Here is a 26,889-nt window from a genome sequence, read left to right on the forward strand (position 1 = left end):
CTGTCTCTCTCTCATCTCTCTTCTTTCTTTCTCTCTCGCTCTCCTCTCCCTCCCTCTCCCTCTCCCTCTCCCCTCTCCCTCTCCTCTCCCTCTCCTCTCCCTCTCCCTCTATCTCGCTCTCTCTCTCTCTCTCTCTCTCTCTCTCTCTCTCTCTCTCTCTCTCTCTCTCTCTCTCTCTCTCTCTCTCTCTCTCTCTCTCTCTCTCTCTCTCTCTCTCTCTCTCTCTCTCTCTCTCTCTCTCTCTCTCTCTCTCTCTCTCTCTCTCTCTCTCTCTCTCTCTCTCTCTCTCTCTCTCTCTCTCTCTCTCTTCTCTCTCTCTTTCTCTCTCTCTCTCTCTCTCTCTCTCTCTCTCTCTCTCTCTGTCTCTCTCTCTCTGTCTCTGTGTGCGTGTGTGTGTGTGTGGGGGGGGGGGGGGTGTCCCTGGTGTCTGGATTTGGATGTCTCTCTCTCCCTCTCCCTCTCCCTCTCCCTCTCCCTCTCCCTCTATCTCTCTCTCTCTCTCTCTCTCTCTCTCTCTCTCTCTCTCTCTCTCTCTCTCTCTCTCTCTCTCTTTCTCTCTCTCTCTCTCTCTCTCTCTCTCTCTCTCTCTCTCTCTCTCTCTCTCTCTCTCTCTCTCTCTCTCTCTCTCTCTCTCTCTCTCTCTCTCTCTCTCTCTCTCTCTCTCTCTCTCTCTCTATTTCTCTCTCTCTCTCTCTCTCTCTCTCTCTCTCTCTCTCTCTCTCTCTCTCTCTCTCTCTCTCTCTCTCTCTCTCTCTCTCTCTCTCTCTCTCTCTCTCTCTGTCTTCATGTGTGCGTGTGTGTGGGGGGGGGGGGGGGGACGTGTGTCCCTGGTGTCTGGATCTGATACATGGTACATACACATGAGCATGCACATCTTTCTTTTGCATCTTTCTTCAATATATGCAGTATGGACAACGCTGCATGCAATGCATCTGCCTTTATGTCCGGACGTGTTGCAAATCTTTATTTTCACGATGGCCAGTGGCCACTAAGAGATAATAGTGTGAGAGAGGAGAAAGAGTGAGGAAGAATTGGGTGGGCAGGGTCTAGGGATTAATGACTACTCTTGAGTGTATGGGCAGGGTTGGTCGCTACACGAGCATACAGAGTTGTGGAACATGAGGGATATCTGGGATTTGAAGAGAGTACGAGAAAAGATTCCACAAAGCTGGGTGGGCAAGCAATTAAAGTAATGAAGGGCCTTGTACAGGGGAGGATGGAGACAGCAATCAGTCCTCGGAGTTGGCAAGTGCCAAGTACGAGAGCGGCGTAAATTATACGAGTGTTGCACGCTGCTAGCAGCATGCAGCGAAAGTATATGTGGTGGGGCATAATTGTGGCGCAGAGAATGTGCAAAGAGTATATGTGCATACAAAAGAGAAAGGACCAAGGAACTACAAGTTACGCTATACTGTCCACTGGTCCTTTCTCTTTTGTTTATTTTAATTAATCCTTGGCTCTCCATCTGAGAATATGTTTAACTTTAAAACGTGAAAATAATGTTGGCCATTTGAGGTGTTGCAAAAGGTGGGAGTGTTCTAAGTGTGTGTGTGTGTAAAGGGCAAAGGTTTTCTGACGGCTTTCCGCTGGAGTAGTTCTAGCCTGTCAAGAGAAGTGTGTGACAATGGTGTGAGAGCATTGCTCGCATATGAGAATATAGCCTGCTCATTAGTTGTCACGTTTGTCCTAGTCTCTGTACCATTGTCTTTCCTTATTTTTTTCGAGCTGGTTATGTGAACATAGTAAAAAAGAAAAAGAAAAAGGCAGTATGTACGTCTGATGGATGTGAGATAAAGAATGTTGCTGGTGGTGTTGTTTCACTCTTTTCTCTGCACAGCCTTTGACAATTACTGTCCAACGGTGCAGGTGGTCGGAGGCCGGACCAGGTATCAACTGAGTCGCAGCGTGAACGATATCGCCACGGTAACCTGCGATGCCGGCCATACTCTCAAGGTGGGCAGTATAAACTTGCGATGCGTGGCAGACACCGACACGCAGGGAAAGTGGAGTGGAGTGGCGGATTGCGTAGGTACGTACCAAGAGGTGGAATGCAAAACTCGTTAAATCCATTCTCTGCACATCAGTGCTAATGATGAATTAGTGCTAATATAGATGAGGAGGGGGCGTTTGCTAGTCATGTCGCCAATACTGCGCCAACACATTTGGGTGATGCATGAGTGGACCACCTTACGTTCCATGAATTGCACCGACACCCACGGTCAACTGGGTACTCACTACTCGGAGGGAGGGTAACATGAACACACCTAGATTCACCCCATGCCAGGCATTGGTTGTTTGGCACAATCAAACCTTCCTAAGCTGCTTGTGTTTCATAACACAATTGTATCGCCATAGGAAATGTGGATGTGCGAACTTTACTTTTTTATAGAAAAGAAAAAAGACCGAGGAACTACAAGTTACGATATACCGTATTATCTCTAATATAAGCAGTCTCCTATAATAGCACGTCTCCAATAATAGAACACCTTGGGGAGGCATTCAAAAATAAAGTGCTCAGTCTCCATTATAAGCACACTGTGTAAATTCATTATCTGTACCGGCGAAAAAACCCTGAAATGTGTGTGTCATACATGAATTTGGCATGGCAACATGCCTCTGAAATGAGGTTGAAGTAATAAAGTGTTGAATACGAGAAAGGACGACTGACGATACATTATCCAGACATTACAACGGGAACAGGTAGGTTGGTGAAACGACATTTATTAGAGACGGGACAAGAGACCAAGACGAACGAAACGACTACGTGGTGATTATTGACGAGTGAGAAAAGAGAGCAAGTCTGAACGGCAAGATAAAGGACCTGGGTAGCTATGGCAAATATGGGCGCGCAGGTAGCTACCCAGGCCAACGGAACAAAAGGAGACAAAAGGCGAGTATTAAAGTGCATGCAGGCCAGCTAGAAAAGGTTCGGGAGGAGGTACCTAACATACCACCCCTCCATGAAAAAAATCCCGCGTCCTCGCGGAGAGAGAAAAAAAAGAGAGAAAAAGATTTGAAAAATGACTGAAGGAGAAAACACACACACACAACACACGGGCTTCACAAAAGTGTGTACTAAAAAATGCACTACAGATCATTACAACCGTCAACGTTCCTGTACTACTTATACTATAGTGTGTACATTGCCAATAATAACGGGCCCAAACGCCCCTTCAAAACATGGCACAAAAAATAACTATTGGAGTTCGACGAGGGACTTGAATTGTATTCTGATGACTAGTATTTTGCACGGCTAATAGAGCCTAGTTACACTTTAATATATGACATAAATAAGAGAGCGTGGCTCACCATGATCGGACCCCTAATATTAATGAAGGACACCCGCGCGCACACACACTACAAAAATTCACGAAAATAAATTTGACGAAGAAGGAACGAATACAAAAAAAGAAAGAGAGAAAGGTAGCTGACCTGCATGGCTTGAACGAGACGAGACGAGGTTGGCGTAGGAGAGACGAGGTTGATAGAGACGAGACGAGGTTGGCGTAGGAGAGACGAGACTGACATGGACGAGACGAGGTTGACATAGACGAGACGAATGGTGGTTGAGGACGGCTGGGCATGGGATGATCTCAGGGTCGTGGGTCGATCAATAATCGGGCGCCAATGTTGAATACGAAAAAGGACGACTGACGACACATTATCCAGACATTACAACGGGAACAGGTAGGTTGGTGGAACGACATTTACTAGAGACGGGACAAGAGACCAAGACGAACGAAACGACTACATGGTGATTATTGACGAGTGAGAAAAGAGAGCAAGTCTAAACGGCAAGATAAAGGGCCTGGGTAGCTATGGCAAATATGGGCGCGCAAGTAGCTACCCAGGCCAACGGAACAAAAGGAGACAAAAGGTGAGTACGCAAGTGCATGCAGGCCAGCTAGAAAAGGTACGGGAGGAGGTACCTAACAAAAGGAACAGTTTCCAATTAAGGAACGTCTCCATTAATAGCACGGGGTGGAGGTGCATTGAAAAAATAAAGGACCGTACTTATATTAGAGATAATACCTATACTGTAAAAGTAGAGCTGAAACAATTATACCGATAACTAGCATATCGATCGTTAAGAGTGCAATGGATAACCGTTAGTGTTCAAAACAAGTGTTAACGATTTATAATGCATGCATATCAGTGTTCTTTTCCTTGCACTCCATCCGATAGTGAATACGAGTACAATCATGTACTTTCAAGCGCAGTAAAATTGATTTGTAACTTTCAAAGAGATCGGGAGAGATGAATTTGTCTTTTCGGTTCATTTCTGGGAGAGGTCGGAGATAAGAGCAGTTGCCACAGGGTGATGACAAGATTCCGATGTCAACAGTGCAGTGCCACAAATCTCTAGCGTACTTCGAAGTAGCAAAGGAATCATGGAATTTCTTCCTAAACTAGTATTCGAGGTACACGGGTAGAGCCAACAAGAATCGATAAAACCAATAAATCGATCGCTAATGATATTGGTTGATCGTTCAGAGTTATTGAATGATCGTTTCAGCCCTATGTAAAGGCCATTATCCTTACGAGGCGCATATATAACGATTTCCCAAAACTGACCAGTTAACGTGTACCAAAGGTAACGATTCTCACTCATTCTCAGCTCAGTATTCTGTTTCGATTTCTGTGTAACGTTTTAACGACAGATTTCTCCTCGTTAACTCATTAGAGTTAGTACTTCGTTATATATAATTATTAGGGCTGAAACGATTATACCAATTACTCGGTAATCGATCGATAATTCCTTATCAATCAAGTAATCGTTACGTTATAGATTACTCGTTAGGAATTTTGAGTCCAAAAAGTACTGAAACCCTCGTTTTTGTGAAGTTTTGAATCAGTTTCCACTGTGAGTATGCAGTTGCCAGGTGCATGGTGCACATTCTGAGGTTAAATTGACTTTATAACTACCATGTTTCTGAGCTACCCTGTCACTAATGCAAATTTGCGGTATTATGATGGCTTAGATTTCGGAAACAGAGCAATGTTTGCACAAAATTCTGACACTCTCTGCTAACGATTATACTCGATAAATCGATCGTTAAGCTCAAGAGTAATCGATAGGTGAAAATCCACGATCGTTTCAGCCCTAATAATTATTATAGCTTTTACAGTAATATCCACCAACACCACCAGTTACTAAACAACCAGCTCATGCGATAACATTGCACGACACTGACCGACGGTCCTTTTTCTTTTCTTTTCTATAAATTTATCCTTGGCTCTCCATCCGAGTCCATTTTACTATCTTTCTAGGCTTTACACATGTGGGAATGATTCCAGGGCGATGGAGCTGCAGAGCCACAGGTGTGAGTGGTCAGTTCATTCCGACGCCCTTTGCACGTCTTCAAGCACAGACATGGTATGCTGGTTGTTTAGTAGCTCATCTGCCATTCCCTGCATACACTCACTCCGTTTTAAATTGACAGAGCTCAAAGTTCGAGACTCGGTTGGACTGAGCGTTCTTGCATTCGTAGGAACACCACCGCCCTCAAGGATCAAGGTGCGGGTGTGGCTCCTGAAGTGGTGGCAGAGGAGTGGATCAGATCGTCCCCCAAAGTGGTAAAAAACCTGAAGAAAACAATTCCAATTTGCTCCATCCGCATATGCTCCCTCGTGCTAACTGTTAGACCACAGGTTCCCAATGATCGGTGGGTCACAGTGCAGGTGGATTTGATCCTGCTGCCCCTCTGTTTCTCAATCATGGTGTTAGACCATCCCGCTATGCCTGCCTTCATTTGAAACTTCCTATTCTGGAAGCAAATCCCATTTTTTTGATGCCTAGTTGCAACGCTGACGCCGAGACCTCCGGTCGGTTCAGTTGCTCCCAGCACATCGGCACGTCGTCCCTACATCCCCTATGTCTTGTCCTTTTACTCGTTTCTTTTTGTTCTCCACCCGTTTTCCAGTAGGGCTGTGTTAATAGTAAAACAAATTATGAAAAAAGTTATTCTTTGTGTGCTTACTCTGCCTCCTACCCATTTGTTATATGTAGTTAAACAGAACTATTGCAGACGGTTACAGTTTTCAACCGGTTCCATAACTTATAAAAACAATGGTGTTATGAACGGATCTGAAACGCTCCAATGCTATGCCGGTTATGAACCATCTTCAAAGCCACAGTATCAATGCTTGAAGGGGACCCTTTCTGAAGGCATATGGACCGGGTCGGCCCGGTGCAATTGTAAGCATGCGTATTGTGTTCTGGCGTGTACATAAAGTATGTGCGTGAGCTTGCGTGTTTATGTGTGTTTGTGTTTATGTGTGTTTGTGTTTATGTGTGTATGTGCATGTGCGTGCAATCGCGCGTGTGTGTGTGTGTGTGTGTGTGTTTGTGTGCGTGTGCGTGCGTGCGTTTGTGTGTGTGCATGTGTGTGTGGGTGGGTGCATGTGTGTGTGTGTGTGTGTGTGTGTGAGCATGTGTGTGTGTGTGTGTGTGTGTGTGTGTGTGTGTGTGTGCGTGTGCGTGTGCGTGCATGCGTGTGTGTGTGCATGTGAGTGTGGATGTGTGCGTGTACGTGTGTGCGTGCGCGTGTGCATGTGTGTTCGTGTGTGCGTGTGTGTTCGTGTGTGCGTGTGTGCGTGCGTACATGTGTGTATGCATGTGTGTGTATGTGTGCATGCATGTGTGTTTGCATAGCGTATGTTCAGGTGTATAAGCCGCACTGGACCAGCTAATCCTATATACCGTATTTTCCGGAGTATAGTGCGCACTTTAGATGTGCTATTTTAGGCCCTAAATCGCAGGTGCGGACTATGCTCCGAATATGAAATGCATGTACTTCAATGAAGATTGAAGTGCGCACCCCCAATGAAGATTGGGGGTGCGCGTTATACAAAGGTGCGCACTATACTCCGAAAAATACGGTACAGGATTTGGTTTCTGGCTAAAGCCCCTTGCGCACTACGTACATGTACATGTAAATGTAAAACGCAACCAACCTGCGCATAAGTGAAATGAGTTTCATGAGGCATTTGGAACTTCTTTACATACACTATGGTAGAAATTTCAAGCCGATCGGCCAATTGTCCGGGTGAAGCTTCCATTTTTTTGCCACGAAATACAGACATCTACCCTATTAATTTTATCACGATTTGATCATCGGAGTGTAAGCCGCTCCAGTTTTTGGGGTGAAGTTTCAGTGTTCAAATGCGGCTTATGCTCTGGAAATTACGGTAGTTGTATGTGTGCATGTCTGTGCACGTGTTCATGTGTATAACTGTACACCCATGCGTACGCAATCTTCTGTCCGTTTCCATGACCACTGTCCCGTGCAGTGATTTCCGACTATTGTCCGACTATGCAAGTCAACCATGGATCCATTCATCATCAGGGACGATCGTTGAGATCCACCGCACACTTGAAGTGTGATGATGCATTTCTTCCAACCTCTGCGACCGTCTTCGAGTGCTCCAGCAATCGCACCTGGAGCGGCACTCCCGTCTGCCAAGGTAGGGCGAACAAACTGCATGTCTAATGCCATTATCTGTCATTCACTCAGCCGGGCCTAGTAGCATTTTAATGTCATCCCGCTGTGCTAACATGCGCTCTTCGCAATGTCGGCATGGTTTTCTTCCATTCAGGGGCCCGAGGACAATGGCCCGGTCCGTGCTGCACAGGTTTTCTCCATAGTTATATGCTCAGTGTAAACGAGGATTCTAATTCAGGCTTTTGTTATTTAAGATCTCGAAGAAATACGGTTGTCATGAGTTCTTATTAAAAATTATGACCTGAAGAGCTTAGGATTCTAACACTAGAATGAAAATTTTGCAGCTTATGGAGTGGTTTCACGTGTGTCTCGTGACCATATGGAGCAGCCATGTTTGTTCCAACTCCAGTCTACCCCTGCATTTATGGGTCACATGATGCCAGCCATGTTGGTTCCACTCGCCAGTGGCCACATTCGATGATACTTTTTGTGCACCGTCACGCGAAATTACGCATCTATGAGCGACATCCACAGAACCTGCTGGGAGAGTACGCGTGTACTCGCGTCTCATCCTGAGCACGTTTCTTCTTCTTTTTTTCAGCTCCAGTATAGCTGCAGTTTTCATTGCAAAGCCGTCCTAGATTGTTGTGTTCGTTGTTCAAACAAATTGGACATTCAATCAAGAAGGCAGAGGACATAAGAGCCTGATTGGAGTTTCTCGTGGCATAGGACGGCCACACAGAGACACTTTGTGATTTTATGAATATAATTATAATACTATACGCATGATGCAGACTTCAATCTGTGCGATATCAAATTGTTCGTGATCTACCACATCGAGCAGAACGGGATCCAAACACAAGCTTACCGACGGTTAGGCTGCCGACCTGACTTGACAAATGATCCCTGGCTTCACCAGACGCCAGAAGTCGGAAACCATGTCCTTTGCCGCGACGTCCATCTCCAAAAAGAACTCCATCTTCATCTGAAAGGGATTGAAATACTCAATATTCAAACGAGATTCGGGGTCACACGCTTTCTCAGATCGTACCATTTTTTGTTGTAGCAGTTGCAGGGCAGATCCCCGCCACTAGTTCAAAAGGGTTTGGCTCCAAAGCATGCCTGGAACAAGCCATATCGATGTTGCAAGCCACCACTCTCAGCAAAAAAATTCGAAATTTCAATGGTGGAAGATATACTATGAAGAGAATTTCAAAAAGTACCGTTCAACCTACATCATTCGAACTTTGCAGGATGGTTCTGACCTACATGCTAGGCATGGAACTAGGCAGGGTTTGATGTCATAGCTGACACACAGTGTCACACACACACACACCGCATATTCGTGTGCACAGATACTAAATTAGTGGACGTCGTCATCTTCTTCCCGCTGGTCTCAAATGTACTATGACCTGCTATTTCGCCTGACGACTTAGTCACGTTACCATGGTTACACGGTTGGGATACACTGTAGGGATTTGACTGTACAGGTAGACTCCTTTAATTCGAACCTCAAATTGCCAGGCCCTAACTTCGAATTATCCGGAACTTCTAATTATCCAAATGCAGCCCCATGCACTGATATGTATGTCAACATGCTTGAAATCGCATGCTGAATATTTTTTGCACATTTTTATTTGCATCAACGAAACATAGGTGGTCGTACCGGTCATGTACAACGGATCACCAAAACACTGGATCGACACAATCATTTGACATTATCTTCATTTTCTAGTGAAGAAGTTGTCAGTCACTGCAGCTTTCCTGAAACAATTTCAACGGAAAAGAACTGCGCTACCTAATCCGCGTCATGAAAGGCCGTCGGACACCAGCACGTCGTTCTGAAGAACGGAAGTGGAGCATAGGCATAGACAATATTTACAACAATAGTGTTGTTGTGCGCCAACATCTCCGCGCACGAGCTGGCGCGGCAAGAAAGGCCATCGAGATCAGCGAAGAGAGTCAGCCACCAGGAAGAAGTCGTCTTCAATCAAACCTTTGCAATTTGGCTCGCACGGGCCCGAATCAAATTTCGAGAGAAGGTGGGTTTCTTGAACGCTATAGTCGATCCTGCAGCGGACCATCGATCGATTTTTGAGCTACTCTTGGCTAGAGAAGGAGAAAAGAATGAACTTCGAATTACAAGGATAGCAACTCAATCTCACTTCGAAATAAGCGTTCAAAGGACACAGCCAATGTACTGTAAACAGCTCTTCTGTACGAAGACTTGGTTCGAATTATCCAACCAGCGCACTTTTCGTACTTCGAATTATGCATTCGATTTTGACTTGAAGTGACTTGCAGAAGATCGGTACGACGAAAAAGTTCGAATTACGCGGAATGTTCGAATTATACCGTATTCGAATTAGAGGGAGTCTACCTGTATTACGACATTGTCATCATCACCATTGTCATTTGGTTTTCATGAAATGAATCGCTTCAAATTTCACCAAATGAGTATTGAGTATTCAAATTAGAGGCCTTAAATCCTTTTTATCAAAACATTTGTTGGGTTGGAAGAATCACCAATGTCATTGTGAGCATGATGATTGTTGTCTTTGCTTTCTCAGTTGATGTCAATTACTGTGCCGAATATGGAAGCGTCACCAATGGCCAAATCACATATAACTCCAATCGGCGTAAGGGTGCAGCAGCGAAGATCTCCTGTAACCACGGCTACAAACCTGCCGCTGGGACTGAGTTTTTGGGCTGTGTCACCTCCAGACCTGGTACTGGACGATGGAACGTGACAGCACGGTGTGACAGTAAGTTGTGGCACTATGGGGTGAGGAGTGGTGGTGTTCATTTTCATATGATTGTGTGTGTGTGGGGGGGGGGGGGGGTACTTGTGTGTGTCTGTGTGTGTCAGTGTGTGTCTGTCTGTGTCTGTCTGTGTGTCTGTTTGTGTATATGTGTGTGTGTGTGTCTGTCTGTCCGTCTGTGTGTGTGTGTATCTGTGTGTGTGTGTGTGTGTGTGTGTCCAATGGTCCAATGGTGTGTGTGTGCGTGTGTGTGTGTGTCTGTCTGTGTGTCTGTTTGTGTATCTGTGTGTGTGCGTGTGTTCGTCTGTTTGTGTTCGTCTGTTTGTGTATCTGTGTGTGTGTGTGTGTGTGTGTGTGTGTGTGTGTGTGTGTGTGTGTGTGTGTGTGTGTATGTGTTTGGCATGGCATGGCATTGCCTGCCTTCGGTGGTTTCAAAGTGCCGGTGGACTTGCTGTGCACAAGTGCACGACTCCCGCCCTGGCATCACCGCCCACACCCCAGCGCATACCAATCACCCGCCATCCGTGTTGCAACCTGCACTGCGCTACCTTTGATCGCTGTTTTCAATCTGCTCCTGGCTTTTGGCGACACAATTGCAATCGTGGACGGCATCGTGGCGTAGTGGCTTCCTAGTGGCAGTGCTGACTTCTCTCGAACTCTCTCTTCTAATCTCCCCTGTCTCGGGGGCGGCATGGCCAAGCATTTGGCAGCTGTACACCAGGCCAGGTGTGTGTATGGAGGGGGTGTCATTGTCGAGCCATCATGCTCACATCAGATGCTTGTATGTTGTTGTGGTGAAAATGGACCAAGAAGACTGTGGTTTTCTATGCCCACTTTCAAAAGTTCATAAGTTTTGAATCCGTGTGACTAAACACAAAATTGGAAACGTGGGTTCATTGCATGAACTTTATGTGTGTCTCACCGACGTTCGCGTATCCGTTGCGTGTAAGTACACCACCTTTTTGTGTTCCATCTCTGGAGTTTGTCAAGTTTGTGTGTATGTGTGGGTGTATGCGTATGTTTGCGGGTGCGCATGTGTTCATGCACGTATGTGTATGTGTATTATGTGTTTTGTGGATGGGTGGGTGCACGAATGTGTGTGTTTGGGTGTGGGTGTATGTGCATGTGCGCATGTGTGTACATGCGTGTTTGTGCGCACGCGTGCGTGTGTGTGTGTGTATGTGTGTTGTGCACGCTCTCCGCATGCCATGTAGAAATCCCGGAGTATTGCCCGAGACTGACCATTGCCAAATCTCATCTGACCTCCACGGCACGTGAACTTGACGTGGACATTCGAGTCAATTGCAGTCTGGGCTATGCAACGTCTGGCGGTGATGTACTCAGATGTATGCAGCAAGATGCCGGGCAGGGAAAGTGGAACAACACTGCTATTCGATGCGAACGTGAGTTGTGATTGCGAGCCTAATACAGCCGCTGTGCATACTGTAAAGGCAGAAATTTTCGATGGTGTTCTATTTTCGGTAAATTCGGTGCCGAAATTTTTACCGAAAATAAAACGCACCGAAAATGTCGGTATAGTACTAGTACACTTACCTGGAAAACGGGTTTACCGAAAATTTCCCTCCACCGAACCGCCGATTTTGGAGAGTACTGAAAATACTACATCACCGAAAATTTCTGCTTTTACAGTACAGTAAATCCTGGGAAATCATACGCCTGCCTCGGTATTTTACGATTTCTTGATTATAACTATTGCCGACTCCTGACATAACCAACGCCATTGTCCAGGAGAATTAGTTCTTTATAGCCGAAGTTCGTTATAATAGAAATGCACAGCAAGTCATGACTGGCAAGTTTCTGCTTCTACAGTAGGTGTGATTCTTGTTTGCCGGTCTCATTCCGGGGTACGCCTGGACGCAGTAAGCACACAAGAGGTGCACAAAGGAAAGTAGGGCTTTTTGTGTGCTGCGCTCGACCCATCACGGTCATTTGAGCACTGTAGAAGGTTAAAGAGGAAGTGCCTCTGTGGATGCACTAAGCATTGCCTTACTCAATGCAGGGGGGGGGGGGGAGAGCACTAACCAGGGATGCAATGGGGTCGTAAGTTGGAGGAAGGTGAAAAGGGTAGAGAAGTAGAAATTGACTTGTTCCACCAGGACTCGAACCAGGGACCCTAACGATGGCGCTGCTTGTGTTCTTGTCCGCGTTTCGTTTTAAAAGCAATTGATTGTGTCTAAGGCATATTCTCAGTTCTGTATTCTCTTTTGTACTATATTCTTAAATTCCGTCATATGCGCGTTCCTCGCTGCGCATAGCAACCTTTACCCTATGCTAGGGCAGGGCACTCAGCGCACAGTCAAAAGAACTGTGGCCGGAAACAGGGGTTTCCCCTACAAGCAAGTTTTCGTGCTTAGACTCGAGGAAGAGGTTGTAGCGACTTCGGCGACACTGACACGTTAGAATTCCAGTCGACAGGAAAAGCACGAGCTCCCACGTACGGAGCAACACACATTTCTTCGAGAGCACAACTGTTATGTTGAACTCCTGAACTACACGATCACCGGAGCCCAATATAGAGATTCCGTTTTGGAAATATGTCAGTTCTTGCTGGTGCATTTTAATACGCATGGCATCCTTCTCGTCTTCTCATTTCGATTCCGTGTGCAGTGAAACGTAACTACTGTCTCCAGCAGCATACGAATTATGGCACCGTCGTCTACAGTGCATTGCGTAAGATGGGCGACACGGCTAAGTTAACGTGCCACGAAGGACACGTGGCCAGGAATGGAGAGACGTTCACGTGTCAAGCTGGCCTCAGCGAGTCCGGCTTCTGGAGTGCAACACCGCTGTGTACAGGTAAGCAGCGTGTGTGTGTGTGTGTGTGTGTGTGTGTGTGTGTGTGTGCCAGCTAGTTCGGTTGGTGGGTACACTTATGCCTGATTGTGTTGGGTCTGTTGCCAACGGTCTCGGCTACTTGAAGGTGTAATGTAGTACCTGCCACCTTTGTTGGTTCCAGGGCTCATATACTTTCTATTTGAAGTATACATACCTGTTAACCATGGACTGCTTCTGGCTAGATTAACTCTTGTGTAATCAATGGTGCTAGTGAAGCTAATATCAGATCCACTCTGATTTAGTCACCCACACTAGTAGCACGTATTACCTTCACTGGGGGCAGGGGTAACTGCAGTTGGATCCCAGGACGGATACCCTGATGCCGTCAATCCTTTTTCTGCACCTTGTCCTCACCCACTTACTGAGGTGTGGTGAGCCCATAAGTGGGATCATTTTCAAGTCCACCCAGAGTTTTGGGGATTTCAGGGGGTGTCGGCCGTTGGGCGGTTCAATAGCCAATTGAGTCATCTTTCCAAGATTCCTTTTGAGTCTCTCTCCCCTCTCCCGGGGAGACCCACGTGACCAGTTTTGGCAGTGTGCAACAAGTACAAGTACAAGTGTGTGTGTGTGTGTGTGTGTGTGTGTGTGTGTGTGTGTGTGTGTGTGTGTGTGTGTGTGTGTGAGTGTGTGTGTGTGTGTGTGTTTGTGTGTGTGTGTGCCAGCTAGTTCGGTTGGTAGGTACACTTATGCCTGATTGTGTTGGGTCTGTTGCCAACAGGCTCAACTGCTTGAAGGTGTAATGTTGTACCTGCCACCTTTGTTGGTTCCAGGGCTCATATACTTTCTATTTGAAGTATACATACCTGTTAACCATGGACTGCTTCTGGCTAGATTAACTCTTGTGTAATCAATGGTGCTAGTGAAGCTTTTATCAGATCCACTCTGATTTAGCCAACCACACTAGTAACAAATATTACCTTCACTGGGGGCAGGGGTAACTGCAGTTGGATCCCAGGACGGATACTCTGATGCCGTCAATCCTTTTTCTGCACCTTGTCCTCGCCCACTTACTGAGGTGTGGTGAGCCCATAAGTGGGATCATTTTTAAGTCCACCCAGAGTTTTGGGGATTTCAGGGCGTGTCAGCCGTTGGGCGGTTCAATAACCAATTGAGTCATCTTTCCAAGATTCCTTTTGAGTCTCTCTCCCCTCTCCCGGAGTTACTCACGTGACGAGTTTTGGCAGTGAGCAACAAGTACAGTGCAGTACAGTACAGTGTGTGTGTGGGTGTGGGTGTGGGTGTGTGGGTGTGTGGGTGTAAAAAATGAAAAGACCAAAAATAGGGATTCACTGGCCAGAAAAAGTCACTTCAAAATAGCTGTATGGTGTAGACCAGGCTGAATAGTGACAGTCAATTATTCAGCCTTGCAAGCTGTTGAATGGTGCAATCCCAGCACAAGTTGCTATGGCTTCTGTCGTAGCATTGCTATCATCGCCTCTGGCGATGGTCGTCAAAGGTCAAGGTGTGTGTGTGTGTGTGTGTGTGTGTGTATGTGTGTGCGTGTGTGTGCGTGTGTCTGTGTGTCTGTGTGTGTGTCTGCATGTGTGTGTGTGTCTGTGTGTGTGTCTGCATGTGTGTGTGTGCGTGTGTCTGTGTATGTGTCTGTGTGTGTCTGTGTGTGTCTGTGTGTCTGTGTGTCTGTGTGTGTGTGTGTGTGTCTGTGTGTGTCTGTGTCTGTGTCTGTGTCTGTGCATGCATGCGTGCGAAAACTCACATCACGTGGCGTAGTGTTCCAGTTGTACGTTTCCAGCCCGTTTCTAGTGAGCAGCTGAGTAATAAAAACAGACAGAAACTCGTATGAAACTCTTCCGGCATGATCCTGGCAGATATTCGGATTGCGCACACACTATTCTTCTTTTGTACGTAGTACGAAGCGTACCTCACACATGTGATGTGAGTTTTCGCCGTGGGAGACCCAATATGCAGAGGTACACACTCTTCGAAGCTTATTCACTCTTGCCGAAACTAATCCCCAGGCTGTGATACTATATGGTATGGCGGTGCTTACACATTTAGTAGCCATTTTTGTATCAAAGATCAGCCCCAGGACGTATAATTCCTTTCACAGGATTTTCTGCATGCAATCAGAAGTGGAAAAATAGTTTACAACACTATGCTATGCTTTCTCGCATAGAGACGTGCACCATGGAAAAATAAATAAAGAAAATTCCAGGTCTATCATGTCCATAGTGCAAACTTTTGCGAAGTGTCCGCTCCTGGCATTGCGCAGCATGAATGTGTGCTCATCGAAGCCGTTTTGCCGCATGGTACACGTTTTCTGACGTATAGTTTTTGTTTCAATTCTGCTTCCCCACAGCTAACGAACAATACTGTCCACTTCTTTCAAACATCGCTAATGGCTACCTGACGTATCGAGGACCCCGGTCACTTGGTTCCTTGGCAACACTGCTCTGTAACCCTGGTTACGAAGCACTGAAAAGTAACCTGGCATGTGCAACGAAGTCAACGGGCGTGGGAGCGTGGGAGTCTCCTGTCTGCAAAGGTTAGAGACGTGCACAGTCTGTGTGTGTGTGTGTGTGTGTGTGTGTGTGTGTGTGTGTGTGTGTCCCATATGGTGCAGTGGTATGTTCAGTCGATTTCCAATCGAGAGGTTGCGGGTTCGATGGGTGTGGGGGTGGGGGGTGGGTGTGGGTGTGCACGCGCGTGCACGCGCACGTGAGCGGGGTAGTTCAGATACATGTATGTGGTCTTGTCTATAGCAGTTTCTGGTAGTCAATATTCGTGTTAATGTTCTACACTGCTTTAGCCATGCTTCTCCTTGTGCGGTCTTTACTCCGCAGCTTTGAGCGACTATTGTCCACAAATGTTCGTGGAAAACGGGAAAGTTGCGTACAACGGATCGCGAACGGCCGGCAGCACTGCCACACCAGTGTGTAACCATGGCTACGAGATTGGAACTGCACCGCATACGGCCACGTGCAAGCCACTGAGAGAAACACACGGCATATGGACCAACTCACTGAAATGCTCCAGTAAGAATCTGCGTTCTACTTTTCTAGTAGTTGTCCTCATTGCAGTGCTCTATCGCAACTCTATGCTGGTTAAAGCTTTGTTCTTGTCCATTTGCATTTCGCCTCGTTACACCAGATGCGGTAGGATAAACGTATGTTAGCGGAAAAGTTAGAGTGAGAATCTGATTTCTGCTTTTCTAGTAGTTTTCTTCATTGCAGTGCTCTGTGCTCTATCGCAATTCTATGCTGGTTAATTCATTGTTCTTGTTCATTTACATGTTGCCTTATTGCACCGGATGAGATAGGTTAAACGTATGTTAGCGGAATAGTTTCGAATATTCTGCTCGCGATGTACCTGATGTTTGTTCACTTCCTAAGTGTGACCTCTTCGAGAAAAATGCTGTGTCTTTAAGTCTGGAACTACTGATGTGGTGGCCAATTGGGTAGGAGCAGGGAGTGGTGCTTTTTTGTGTTATGCCAAGCGAATGGTCCACTGTGGCATTCCTGTGATGTGCTCCAGTAGTACATTAGTCAGTCAAGCGTCAGCCAGTCGGCAGGGAGTGCGGCCTCCATCGTTAGGAGCAGCCACCTAGCACTAGTAGGCACAGTCAGACCTCGCATAACCGCACACATCCGTTTTCCACAAAAATATCTGGATAGGCGAGGGAACCGGATAATCGAACACACATACTGTATGTAAGCATGGCATATGCTGTAAATTGGTAACCAATGATTTTCTTCCGGATGGCGAGGGATCCGGATAAACGAGGACCGGATAAGCGAGGTCTCACTGTAGTATTAATAGTAGTGTTTTTCTTTCTTTCTACGGGAGTCCCAACAGGCTACTGCCTTATTACTGGTAACCCAAGGTGGGAAGTTGAACCATATTGATGAACAGTGCAAGAGACTGGGCCTGTCGACATACAGCTGGAAGATAATTCCATCTGCCTGCTGCCAAAAAAAGAAATATAACTCATGCCACACTGTGCAGACAGAACACCTCCTTCCACGACAAGCACCGAAGTCACTGCGTCTCAACTTTGACTACTGAGTACATCGTCAAACACAGTGTCGAATGGAGGTGGAAATTGCAGTTTACGCGGAAACTTTCCTTTTTCGACTTTCTGCATATCTGGTATATTCAGTTAGGTTTCATTTGTTACAGAGTTGGTGCGGAAAAAAAAGAATTAATTTCCGGGCAGCTATTTGTTCCAACTTTCAACATTGTTTGTGTGTCAAAAGCGGATCATACTCTTTGTTCTTATTATACTTGAGAAACACATCCTTGAGTACTGAAAAGAATTTTTCTATCTTTTAAATATTTGAAATGAAAATTTTGCAACTTGTGTTCCCAGGAGCTGATCACTTTGTTGTTGGTGTTTTCATTCTCATCTCCCAGGACGCCCACGCTACTGCCACGCCGTCAATATTACCTTTGGCAGCATCTCGTACGACGGTCTCCATGAGATTGACTCCGTGGCATCGCTCACCTGTTTCCACGGTTACGTTGCTGCCGGCGCTTCGAAGATGAAGTGCCTGGCGGGGAGTGCGGACGCCGGGCGATGGAGTGAGGACCTGTCCTGCAGGGGTAAGCGTTGGCAAGGTGTAGCCGGCTTTGAATTGCAGAGGGGTGGCTTGGTTAGTTAGTTAGTGCACGGGTCTTCAAATCTGCACCGCTCCATTTATGACATACATCATGGTTCTGTAGGCCCATAAGCCTTATGCACAGTGTGTAGACGTTGAGTGCACCTGATCTCCTCAGCGGTGAACATGTGTTGCAGGCTAAACAGTTGGTCCGGCCATGGCCCGACCAACCCGGACCGGATCCGGCACCTCACGATTTAGCCGCTAACCGAATGTAGTCACTTCATTGGATTACTGAAATTCTTTTGCCCTTTTGCCCTCTAGTCTGTAACACATTGGGCTCGGCTTAAGTTTCCTGATTTCTGCTGCAGCCTCTCCGGAGGCGTGGGTTCAAATCCCACCTCTGCCACCATGTGTAACCTTTGCCAAAGGGTTACAACAATAAAACTTCTTCACTCATCCCCCACGCACAAACTCAAAACAGAAAACGCTCGGTTCAAATGCATACCAACCATTCTCCATGTGGACCGGGGAGACAACGGAGAGTCAAGAAAAATCCAGCACGTCAAAATGTGTGCATGGGCAATACAAGCATATTACGGAGTGCAGATACAGATGAATCATAGTCCAACATGTCCAACATGTTACATCTGCTCTGTTGCTCCCAGCTTTCTGCCCAGCGGGCGACGTGCCCAATGGTGTACTGGCGTATGTTCCGAGAACGCCCCAGGGCACGAAGACGCGGCTCACCTGTCAGCCCGGTCACGAAGCCGTGAACGGCACCGTTCACACGTGTGACGTCTACAACACAACACATTCACACCTGTCCGGCAGGGCAGCCTGCAGAGGTAAGATGTGCATGGATATTGTCTCTCCCGTCTGCATGTCTGGTTCTATTTCTTGTGTGTGTGTCTGGTGGCAGTGAATTGTTTCCGCAGACTTTTCCCATTTCAAGTCACCCAAACATATAGGTATGTCGCAACACGGAGCTTCGTGCTAAATTCAACCATCAGGTGACTTGTGACAAGTTCACCGCAGACCTCATACTTGCGTTCTCGTCGGTTTGCCTCTCGTGTTCACAGCCATTCCCGGTTTCTGCTCCGAGATGCCCAGAGTCGAGGGTCGTTACGTGTACACGGACAACCGGGAGTTCGGAGCGGTCGCCACTCTGATCTGCAAGCCCGGCTACGAGGCAATTGCCGGCGATACATTCTACTGTGGTAACGAGGGAGCGTGGGACAGTATCGGCATCTGTACACGTAAGTCCTGATTAGCCAACTGGTGGCCAGAGTAATGTCGCATACATATTACTGTACAAATCCGTTGATCCCCGAGCTGCAGAGAGTGCTCAATGTCAGAGACAGAGCTTACAAGTCCATTCATCAGAAACAGTCCCTCTGGCTTTTGAAAGTCGGATTTGGGCGGAATACAGGATCAAAAACCCACTTTAAATCTCAAAAATCTGGGTTATGGATCTGCTTCTCCATACATTTTGCCATGGAATACGTGTCCTGATTTTATAAAACCTGGCTGAATTTCTATTTCCCTGTTCTTGGACTTTTCTGGCCTCAAACAAACGGCAAGGAGTAATTGCATGGGTCACACAATGTAGGATGCACTGTTGTTTTCACGGGATCTACAATTATGTGTGGGAGACACCAAAAAGTTAGGGTGCCAGTTTCCAATGAATGGACTGTAGTACATAGCAGACTCAGCGGAGGACGTTCAGGTTGGTTGTAACTCGGAGTTTCATGAGTTGCAACCAACCTGAACGCCCTCCGCTGAGTCTGATACGTACATAGTGCTGGATGTATGTAAGACTTGCATGGAGAGGCAACGATTAAATTTATAAGAAAGGACCAAAATGTTAGTGTTGAACGCAAACTGCGGATCACATGTAACATGTTGGTCCTTGATGTATGTACATGTAGTTCTGTATTTGAATTCACAAGTACACACGGGCTATAGTCCAAATTAGAATGTGAAAGTGAAATGAAATAAGAGGTTTAGCGGGTGGGGGGGGGGGGGGGAGAGGTCAATACTGGAGCCGGTGTTAGGGGTGGGGTCAACACTGGCCGTCCGTGCGCTCTCATCCCTCGCTCCGTTCCCTCCTTCACTCCATTTGATAAAAACTGTTCGCTCTCCCGTAGGAGAGCGCGGAGAAACGTTACTTCTCCAAACAGGCTACCCAACTAGAATCGTACTTGCATCTCAAAATAAATATCACACTCGTGAAATGCACAGCAATAGTGCACAAAATACGACAATTACAAGCGATCCAATATGTCCTTCCGAGTATGTCCATTTTGTCATTGGAGTGATTTGATCAGATTAGGGGAGCTGGGGGATTGTGCCTTTTAGATCAGATTAGGGGAGCTGGGGAATTGTGCCTTTTAGATCAGATTAGGGGAGCTGGGAGGTTGTGCCTTTTAGATCAGATTAAGAGAGCTGGGGGATTGTGTCTTTTAGATCAGATTTGGGGAGCGGGGGGATTGTGTCTTTTAGATCAGATTTGGGGAGCGGGGGGATTGTGCCTTTTAGATCAGATTAGGAGAGCTGGGGGATTGTACCTTTTTTGATCAGATTAGGGGAGCTGGGGGATTGTGCCTTTTAGATCAGATTAGGGGAGCTGGGGGATTGTGCCTTTTAGATCAGATTAGGGGAGCTGGGAGGTTGTGCCTTTTAGATCAGATTAGGAGAGCTGGAGGATTGTGTCTTTTAGTTCAGATTTGGGGAGCGAGGGGATTGTGCCTTTTAGATCAGATTAGGAGAGCTGGGGGATTGTGCCTTTTTGATCAGATTAGGGGAGCTGGGGGATTGTGCCTTTTAGATCAGATTAGGGGAGCTGGGGGATTGTGCCTTTTAGATCAGATTAGGGGAGCTGGGAGGTTGTGCCTTTTAGATCAGATTAGGAGAGCTGGGGGATTGTGTCTTTCAGATCAGATTTGGGGAGCGGGGGGATTGTGCCTTTTAGATCAGATTAGGAGAGCTGGGGGATTGTGCCTTTTTGATCAGATTAGGGGAGCTGGGGGATTGTGCCTTTTAGATCAGATTAGGGGAGCTGGGGGATTGTGCCTTTTAGATCAGATTAGGGGAGCTGGGCGGTTGTGCCTTTTAGATCAGATTAGGAGAGCTGGGGGATTGTGCCTTTTTGATCAGATTTGGGGAGCGGGGGGATTGTGCCTTTTAGATCAGATTAGGGGAGCTGGGGGATCGTGCCTTTTTGATCAGATTAGGGGAGCAGGGGGATCGTGCCTTTTATATCAGATTAGGGGAGCTGGGGGATCGTGCCTTTTTGATCAGATTAGGGGAGCAGGGGGATCGTGCCTTTTAGATCAGATTAGGGGAGCTGGGGGATCGTGCCTTTTAGATCAGATTGCATAACTAGAGAACCACTGTGACTCACTGCAATAGAACTAACCTTACCTGCTATTTTTCGAAAACTGTTCTAACCCTGCTTTTCTCACCTTCTCCTCAGTGCACCATGCTACTTTTTGTCGCTTGCTTCCAATGCAGTTATTGATAACTATTGCCCGCTGATCAACACCGACGCTGGAAGTGCTCGCTACACTGGCAAACGACGGTTAGGATCCACGGTAGCACTTTCATGTGAGCTTGGTTACAACAACACCGGACCGTTCGAATGCCATCCCGGCAACAAAACAAGCGGGAACTGGTCCGGAAGCCAGGGTTGTCAGCGTAAGTATGTGCAGTGGGTTGCAACGTAGATATACACGGTGACCAGATCCATAATGCAGGTGTGAATACATGCACAAACAACCTTAAAGACACGCACACACATACACACACGCACCCACACACACACACACACACACACACACACACACACACACACACACACACACACACACACACACACACACACACACACACACACATACACACACACACTGTACTGTACTGTATTGACAGCTACCCTAACGGGTCACGCCGCCCTCCACCCAAGCATGGGTATGATGAGGGGCAGTGGCAACAAAAAAAAAACCAGCAAGCAGAGAGAGATAGCAGGAGAAAAACAGCGATAGTAGTACATCTGGTGTGCGACGTATAGAAAAGAGAGATGACAAGAGATACGCACAAAAAGGAAACAATCAACCAGGTGATGGAGTGTGGGCACACACACAAGCACACACACAAGCACACACACACACACACACACACACACACACACACACACACACACACACACACACACACATGCCTCACCTCACCTCCTCACCTCAGACCTGCCCATCGCAGAAGCAATGAAAGCGAACAGCTATGTTAAACATAGCCACTAGGGCACACACACACACACACACACACACACACACACAAACACACACACACACACACACACACACACACATACACACACGCATGCACGCACGCACGCGCGCGCGTGCGCACACACACACACATTTTGCTCAAATAACAATAGCACCTTGCGTGCACATGTACTTTGACTTTGGAGTTTTCTGCCCTTGCTCCTTGCTGTTTGCAGTGATCACCGACTTCTGTGCTTTGGAACTGAACAACACCGTCGGCGGTCAGATTGAATACCCGGCAATCAAGTCGTTGGATTCCAAAGCCGTACTGAGTTGTGGCAAAGGATATAAGCTGGAAAACACCCCAGACTACTTGTGCATAGTGGCCGACGACAGCAACAGCACAGGGATCTGGAACGGAACGGGATTATGCGAAGGTTAGTGATGCACGGTTGCTAGGCAGCGGGTGTGTTTGTTCGCCGTGGATACAGGCAAGCATGCATCGGGTGCACGCCTGGGCCTGCAACTGATGCACGATTGCTCTGAAGTACAACAGTGCGCGCAAATAATACGCTTGTTGGACTTGCGTAATGCATGCGTAGTAATCCATGGAGCCGTTTGCCCGTGCATGCTTCGCCGGGAGCTTAGGGAACCAGCCCCACTGCGCTCTGATGTCACATCATCAATCAGTGTATACCTAGTGATACATGCCTGAACTGCCTGTCTGCTCAAGTGTAGTGTTGTCAGTAGATCTATTACAAGTACTGGCACTGGTTGTATTGCGACCAGCCCATGGCTTTCTGCTCAAATCCCCTGACGTCAGTAGATCTATTGCTAGTACCGGCACTGCATTGAGTGCGAACAGTCGATGCCTGTCAGCTCAAACCCCCTGACGTCAGTAGATCTATTGCTAGTGCTGCCACTGGTTGTATTGCGACCAGTCGACGCCTCTCAGCTCAAATCCCCTGACGTCAGTAGGTCTGTTACAAGCACTGGCACTGGTTGTATTGCGACCAGTCCATGGCTGTCTGCTCAAATCTCCTGATGTCAGAAGATCCAGTGGTAATTCTGGCACCACATGGAGTGTGACCAGTCTATGTGAAGGGCTCCAATTCAAAACGCGATAAAGACCAACCCAGAACTTTGGCATTTTTTGTCATGAAAGAATTTGTCGGTTTTATGGGTCAAAACGCAATACATCCCAGTCAAAATGATGCCTGAAGTTTGCGCTCTTCTGCAAAACGCGATAAAAGTCATTGATGCTGCAGTGCAGACCGAAAAAGAACAAATGAAAAATGCGCTTCCTGAACTTTCAACAAAAGGGATTTATCTCATTTTGAATTGGAGCCCTCCTGCTATGCCCCTGGGGGTGCACCACTTTTCACGGGGGGGGGGGGGGGGAGGCTCAATCAGAGTAGCAGGGCGCTATGCTCCCTACCTTCCTTTGGCTAGAAGCCTGCATGATGTTCTCCATTGTCCGTGGTACATGTACTAATCTCACATGCATGCAACGTGCACCGTGCTCTCCCCAACTCACTGGCCTGCATGCTCACTACATTCTTATCATGCACTACTTCCCCCATGAACCACGCAAAAGGGGGGGGGCATGGGAATCGTTTTAATGTTGACCTTCAGCCACCGCTGCAGCTACAGTCCATTCAGAAAAAGATGAGCGCTGGCTCTGGAGAGCTCCCATGTTTGGCGATTTTGTGGTACACTGTGCAGTGCCGCACGATTCGGAACTTGAAAAAGGGACCAAAAAAGGCACCTCAACTGGGGTTCGAACCGCAAATGTACTGTTATGCAAGTGGAGTGAACGACCTGGATTTTCATGGTTTTTACCCAATTCAGTGCTTTGGGGGCAAAACCTGGCCGAATTCCTATTCTTGTTACGTCTTGCTTTTTCGAGAAATAGACTTCAAAAACACAATTGGAAGAGCTTTCCATGGGGGATTGCCAAAAAAATTGTGACGAAAACTCTAAATTTGACCCGTTTATGGCCAAAAGCGAGGATATCATCTTTTTCTGAATGGACTGTAGTCGAGGAATGTAGGCTGCTAACTTATAATTATGCCCTTGCTAGCTGGTGTATTGTGTATGTGTGTGTGTGTGTACGCGTGTGCGTGTACGCGTGTGCATGTACGCGTGTGCGTGTACGCGTGTTCGTGTGTGTGGGCATGTGTGTGTGTGTGTGCGCGTGCGTGCGTGTGTGTGTGTATGTGCGTGTGTGTGTGTGTGTGTGTGTGTGTGTGTGCGCACGCACGCACGCACACGTATCTCATATTCTGATATACGCAGTTGACACGCAGGGAACGAATGCCAGGGAGGGCTTCGACATCCTTCTGCCAAGCGTTGCCGCCTCAATCGCTTTCTTCATCTGCTTCTGCATCTCCATGTGGGTTTGGCAGAAGAAAAAGGAAAAGAAAGGCATTACTAAGAAGCACTCGTCACACAATCGTCGCCAAAAATCCAGGAGGCATGCCGACCGCACCACCATGGATAACGACAAGGGCTACGAATTCTGGCCTGGGCAGCAGGCCCAAGGCGGCAAAGCCTACGAGGAAAGCGCACTCACTAGGGGAGGAGAACTGCCGAAGCTTAAAGACGACGACGGTGACGTGGGCGTGCTTGCGAGCTGGTCGCGGCACATGCCGCGAGGCGCCAGGAAACCGTCCACCGCCACTGACTTCATCAACGACTTTGATGGCGAGGAGGATGAGATGGCTGGAGAGTGGATGCTGGGTGGCGACAACGGTCAGCAGCCGGGCTACAGTAACAGTCGCTCCGGCAGCCCGCACAGCTTTACGCAGTCCATGCTGAGCTACCAAGACGCCGCCACGTTTGGAAGCATGATGTCGCTGGACCGGCTTGCGCAGCAGGATAACGTATCGCTCAACCACCACCAGCAGCAACAGCACCAGCACCACCAGCAGCATTACCCGGACAACCTGATGCCGGACGCGCGGATCTCACGCTCGGGCAACAACAGCGTGCATTCGTCACCGGACCAAGTACGCCGTCACTCGTCTCAGTCCATGAGAGTTGGCAGCAGCAGCGGCAGCAGACAGCACTCAGTGGTGTCACGCAACGCCAGTATCAGGAGCAACGGCAGCAACGTATCGGATGGCAGATACCTGCGTTATGACTCCGAGATGAACAGCATGTACAGCGACGCCGTCGACCAAGATCCGCCACCGCAGCTGCAACGCAACCCCTCAGTTTCGTCTTCCGGCTACTCCAGGACGGTATCAAGCATGCAGTATCCGCACGCCGACCGCATTAGCAGCTTCCACGACTTGAGCCAGGTGGCGCACAGCAACAGCGGTATGCTGCCGGCTCCGGGCGACGGTCCGCAGAGACGCTCCCAACACTCGCGCTCAATGTACGCTAGTCGTGGACAGCAGCAACAGCAGCAGCAGCAACAGCAGCAGCAGCAGCAACGACGACAACAACAACAACAACAACAACAACAACAACAACAACAACAACAGCAACAACAACTACTACTACTGCAGCAGCACGGGGCAGGCAATGCCTGGGGCAGCCAGGTCTCGGAGTCCACGACTCTCTCGATGCACAGCATGGGTCCCGGCAGTGCGGCGGCGGCCAGTGGCTACAACACACAGGAACCAATAGTACGCGCCAACGGTTACTCCCAGGCGCGGAGAGCCAGTGCACGTTCACATGCCGCCAGCAACCACAGCATGCACCAACAGCAGCATCAACAGCACCAACAATTTCAACCGCAGCACCAAGCGCAACAGGACGAGGACTGTTACGAGCAGCCGATCACCAAGTCCAAAATCTCCCTGGTACACGGTGATGACCGTCAGCAAACAAGCGTCCATGCAGACCCTGCCGCAGCAGCAGAGCCAATTCCGTTTCAACGGGCAGCCAGCATGTACAACAGGTCTAAAGACGTAAAGAGTCACGGGCAAGCTGAGGCGCCTGCAGACCCGTCTAGCATTGGCATGCCCGAGCCGATGAAGCGGACGAGCAGCAAGTTCCGCCGCGTCAAGAATGACCCGGGCACTCAGCTCGATGCAGGCATGACCACACCGAGATTGCCCTCTCCCACACAGCACTCGTCCCAGCTAGATGGCAGCCCATCTGCTGCTTCGCTGACTCCGGGCGAGATACAATGCGCGTCAAAGCACGGTGATTACTCCAATGTCAACAAGTCGAGGAAGAGCAGCACTTCACAGCGGCGCAGACAGACGGAACACGCCGAAGCAGAGACTGCTCCGCCGATACCTACGAAAACAGTGTTTGGCAGCGAGCCACCCCATGGCGAGGCTATCCTCAGACCAGTCGCCAGTTCCGGAGCCCAACAACAGATCGCCGGGGACGACCGAATGCCAGCGCCTCTGCCAAGGACCCGGGCGTCGCTACGGAGACCGAAGGACACTACACAGAGCGGGCTTCGGGCATCCGGTCTAGATCGGGCCCGCAGTATGCGCTCCTAAGTGCTAATCCCAGGGTGGCAGACAGGGACAACTTGGCTTGCTACTCGCCACAGGTTGAAGTCGCAGTCCTTGGGACCCAGGAATAATTCCCACAGTGGACTATCATCCGGGCATCGCTGTGTATGAGGGCCGGCGTTCCATGCCTCCTCACCGATGCATGACCCGACTACAACTTGTGGTGTGTGTGCAGCAAGACGTTGCCAGGCCGTTGAATGCCGGTTGTGCTGTACACAACAGGGTGCTCAATCCCCTACGTACCGCATAGCACGTCACGCGTGGGGTCAAGCTTGTTCCTCTCAACGCATCCTCTTCAAGAGTAGATAGGCAATCATCACTCAGAATCTTTCTTTTTCGTGCACATGCACCACCACTACGCATGAACGCACATCTTCATGCTTGCTCACTGGAAACACAGAGAGCATGTTCGCACAAATTGTTGCATGGATAAAGCGTGTCGCACGCAAACCAACCCCACCACCTGCATAGTCTCGCAGTTCTCAAGAACTCCGAAACTATGTGCCTCACCATCTTCTTCA

At 48.1% G+C, this 26,889-nt stretch overlaps 1 protein-coding gene across 1 annotated transcript; it reads left to right on the forward strand.

The window, feature by feature from the left end:
* Positions 1 to 1,837: 1,837 nt before the first annotated feature.
* LOC135821203 (uncharacterized) lies at positions 1,838 to 26,889 on the forward strand (the record flags this gene model as incomplete). The annotated part of the gene is given in 14 exon segments (XM_065334266.1): positions 1,838 to 2,029; positions 6,011 to 6,199; positions 7,294 to 7,467; positions 10,016 to 10,210; positions 11,422 to 11,610; positions 12,836 to 13,024; positions 15,381 to 15,566; positions 15,865 to 16,056; positions 17,435 to 17,623; positions 18,288 to 18,467; positions 18,702 to 18,878; positions 21,136 to 21,318; positions 22,124 to 22,324; positions 24,186 to 26,889. Coding segments are annotated over 14 exon segments (4,604 nt in total), but the record flags the coding sequence as incomplete, so codon positions are not given.

Source organism: Sycon ciliatum, chromosome 7 (genome assembly GCF_964019385.1).
Source record: "Sycon ciliatum chromosome 7, ocSycCili1.1, whole genome shotgun sequence".
Lineage (NCBI taxonomy): Eukaryota > Metazoa > Porifera > Calcarea > Leucosolenida > Sycettidae > Sycon > Sycon ciliatum.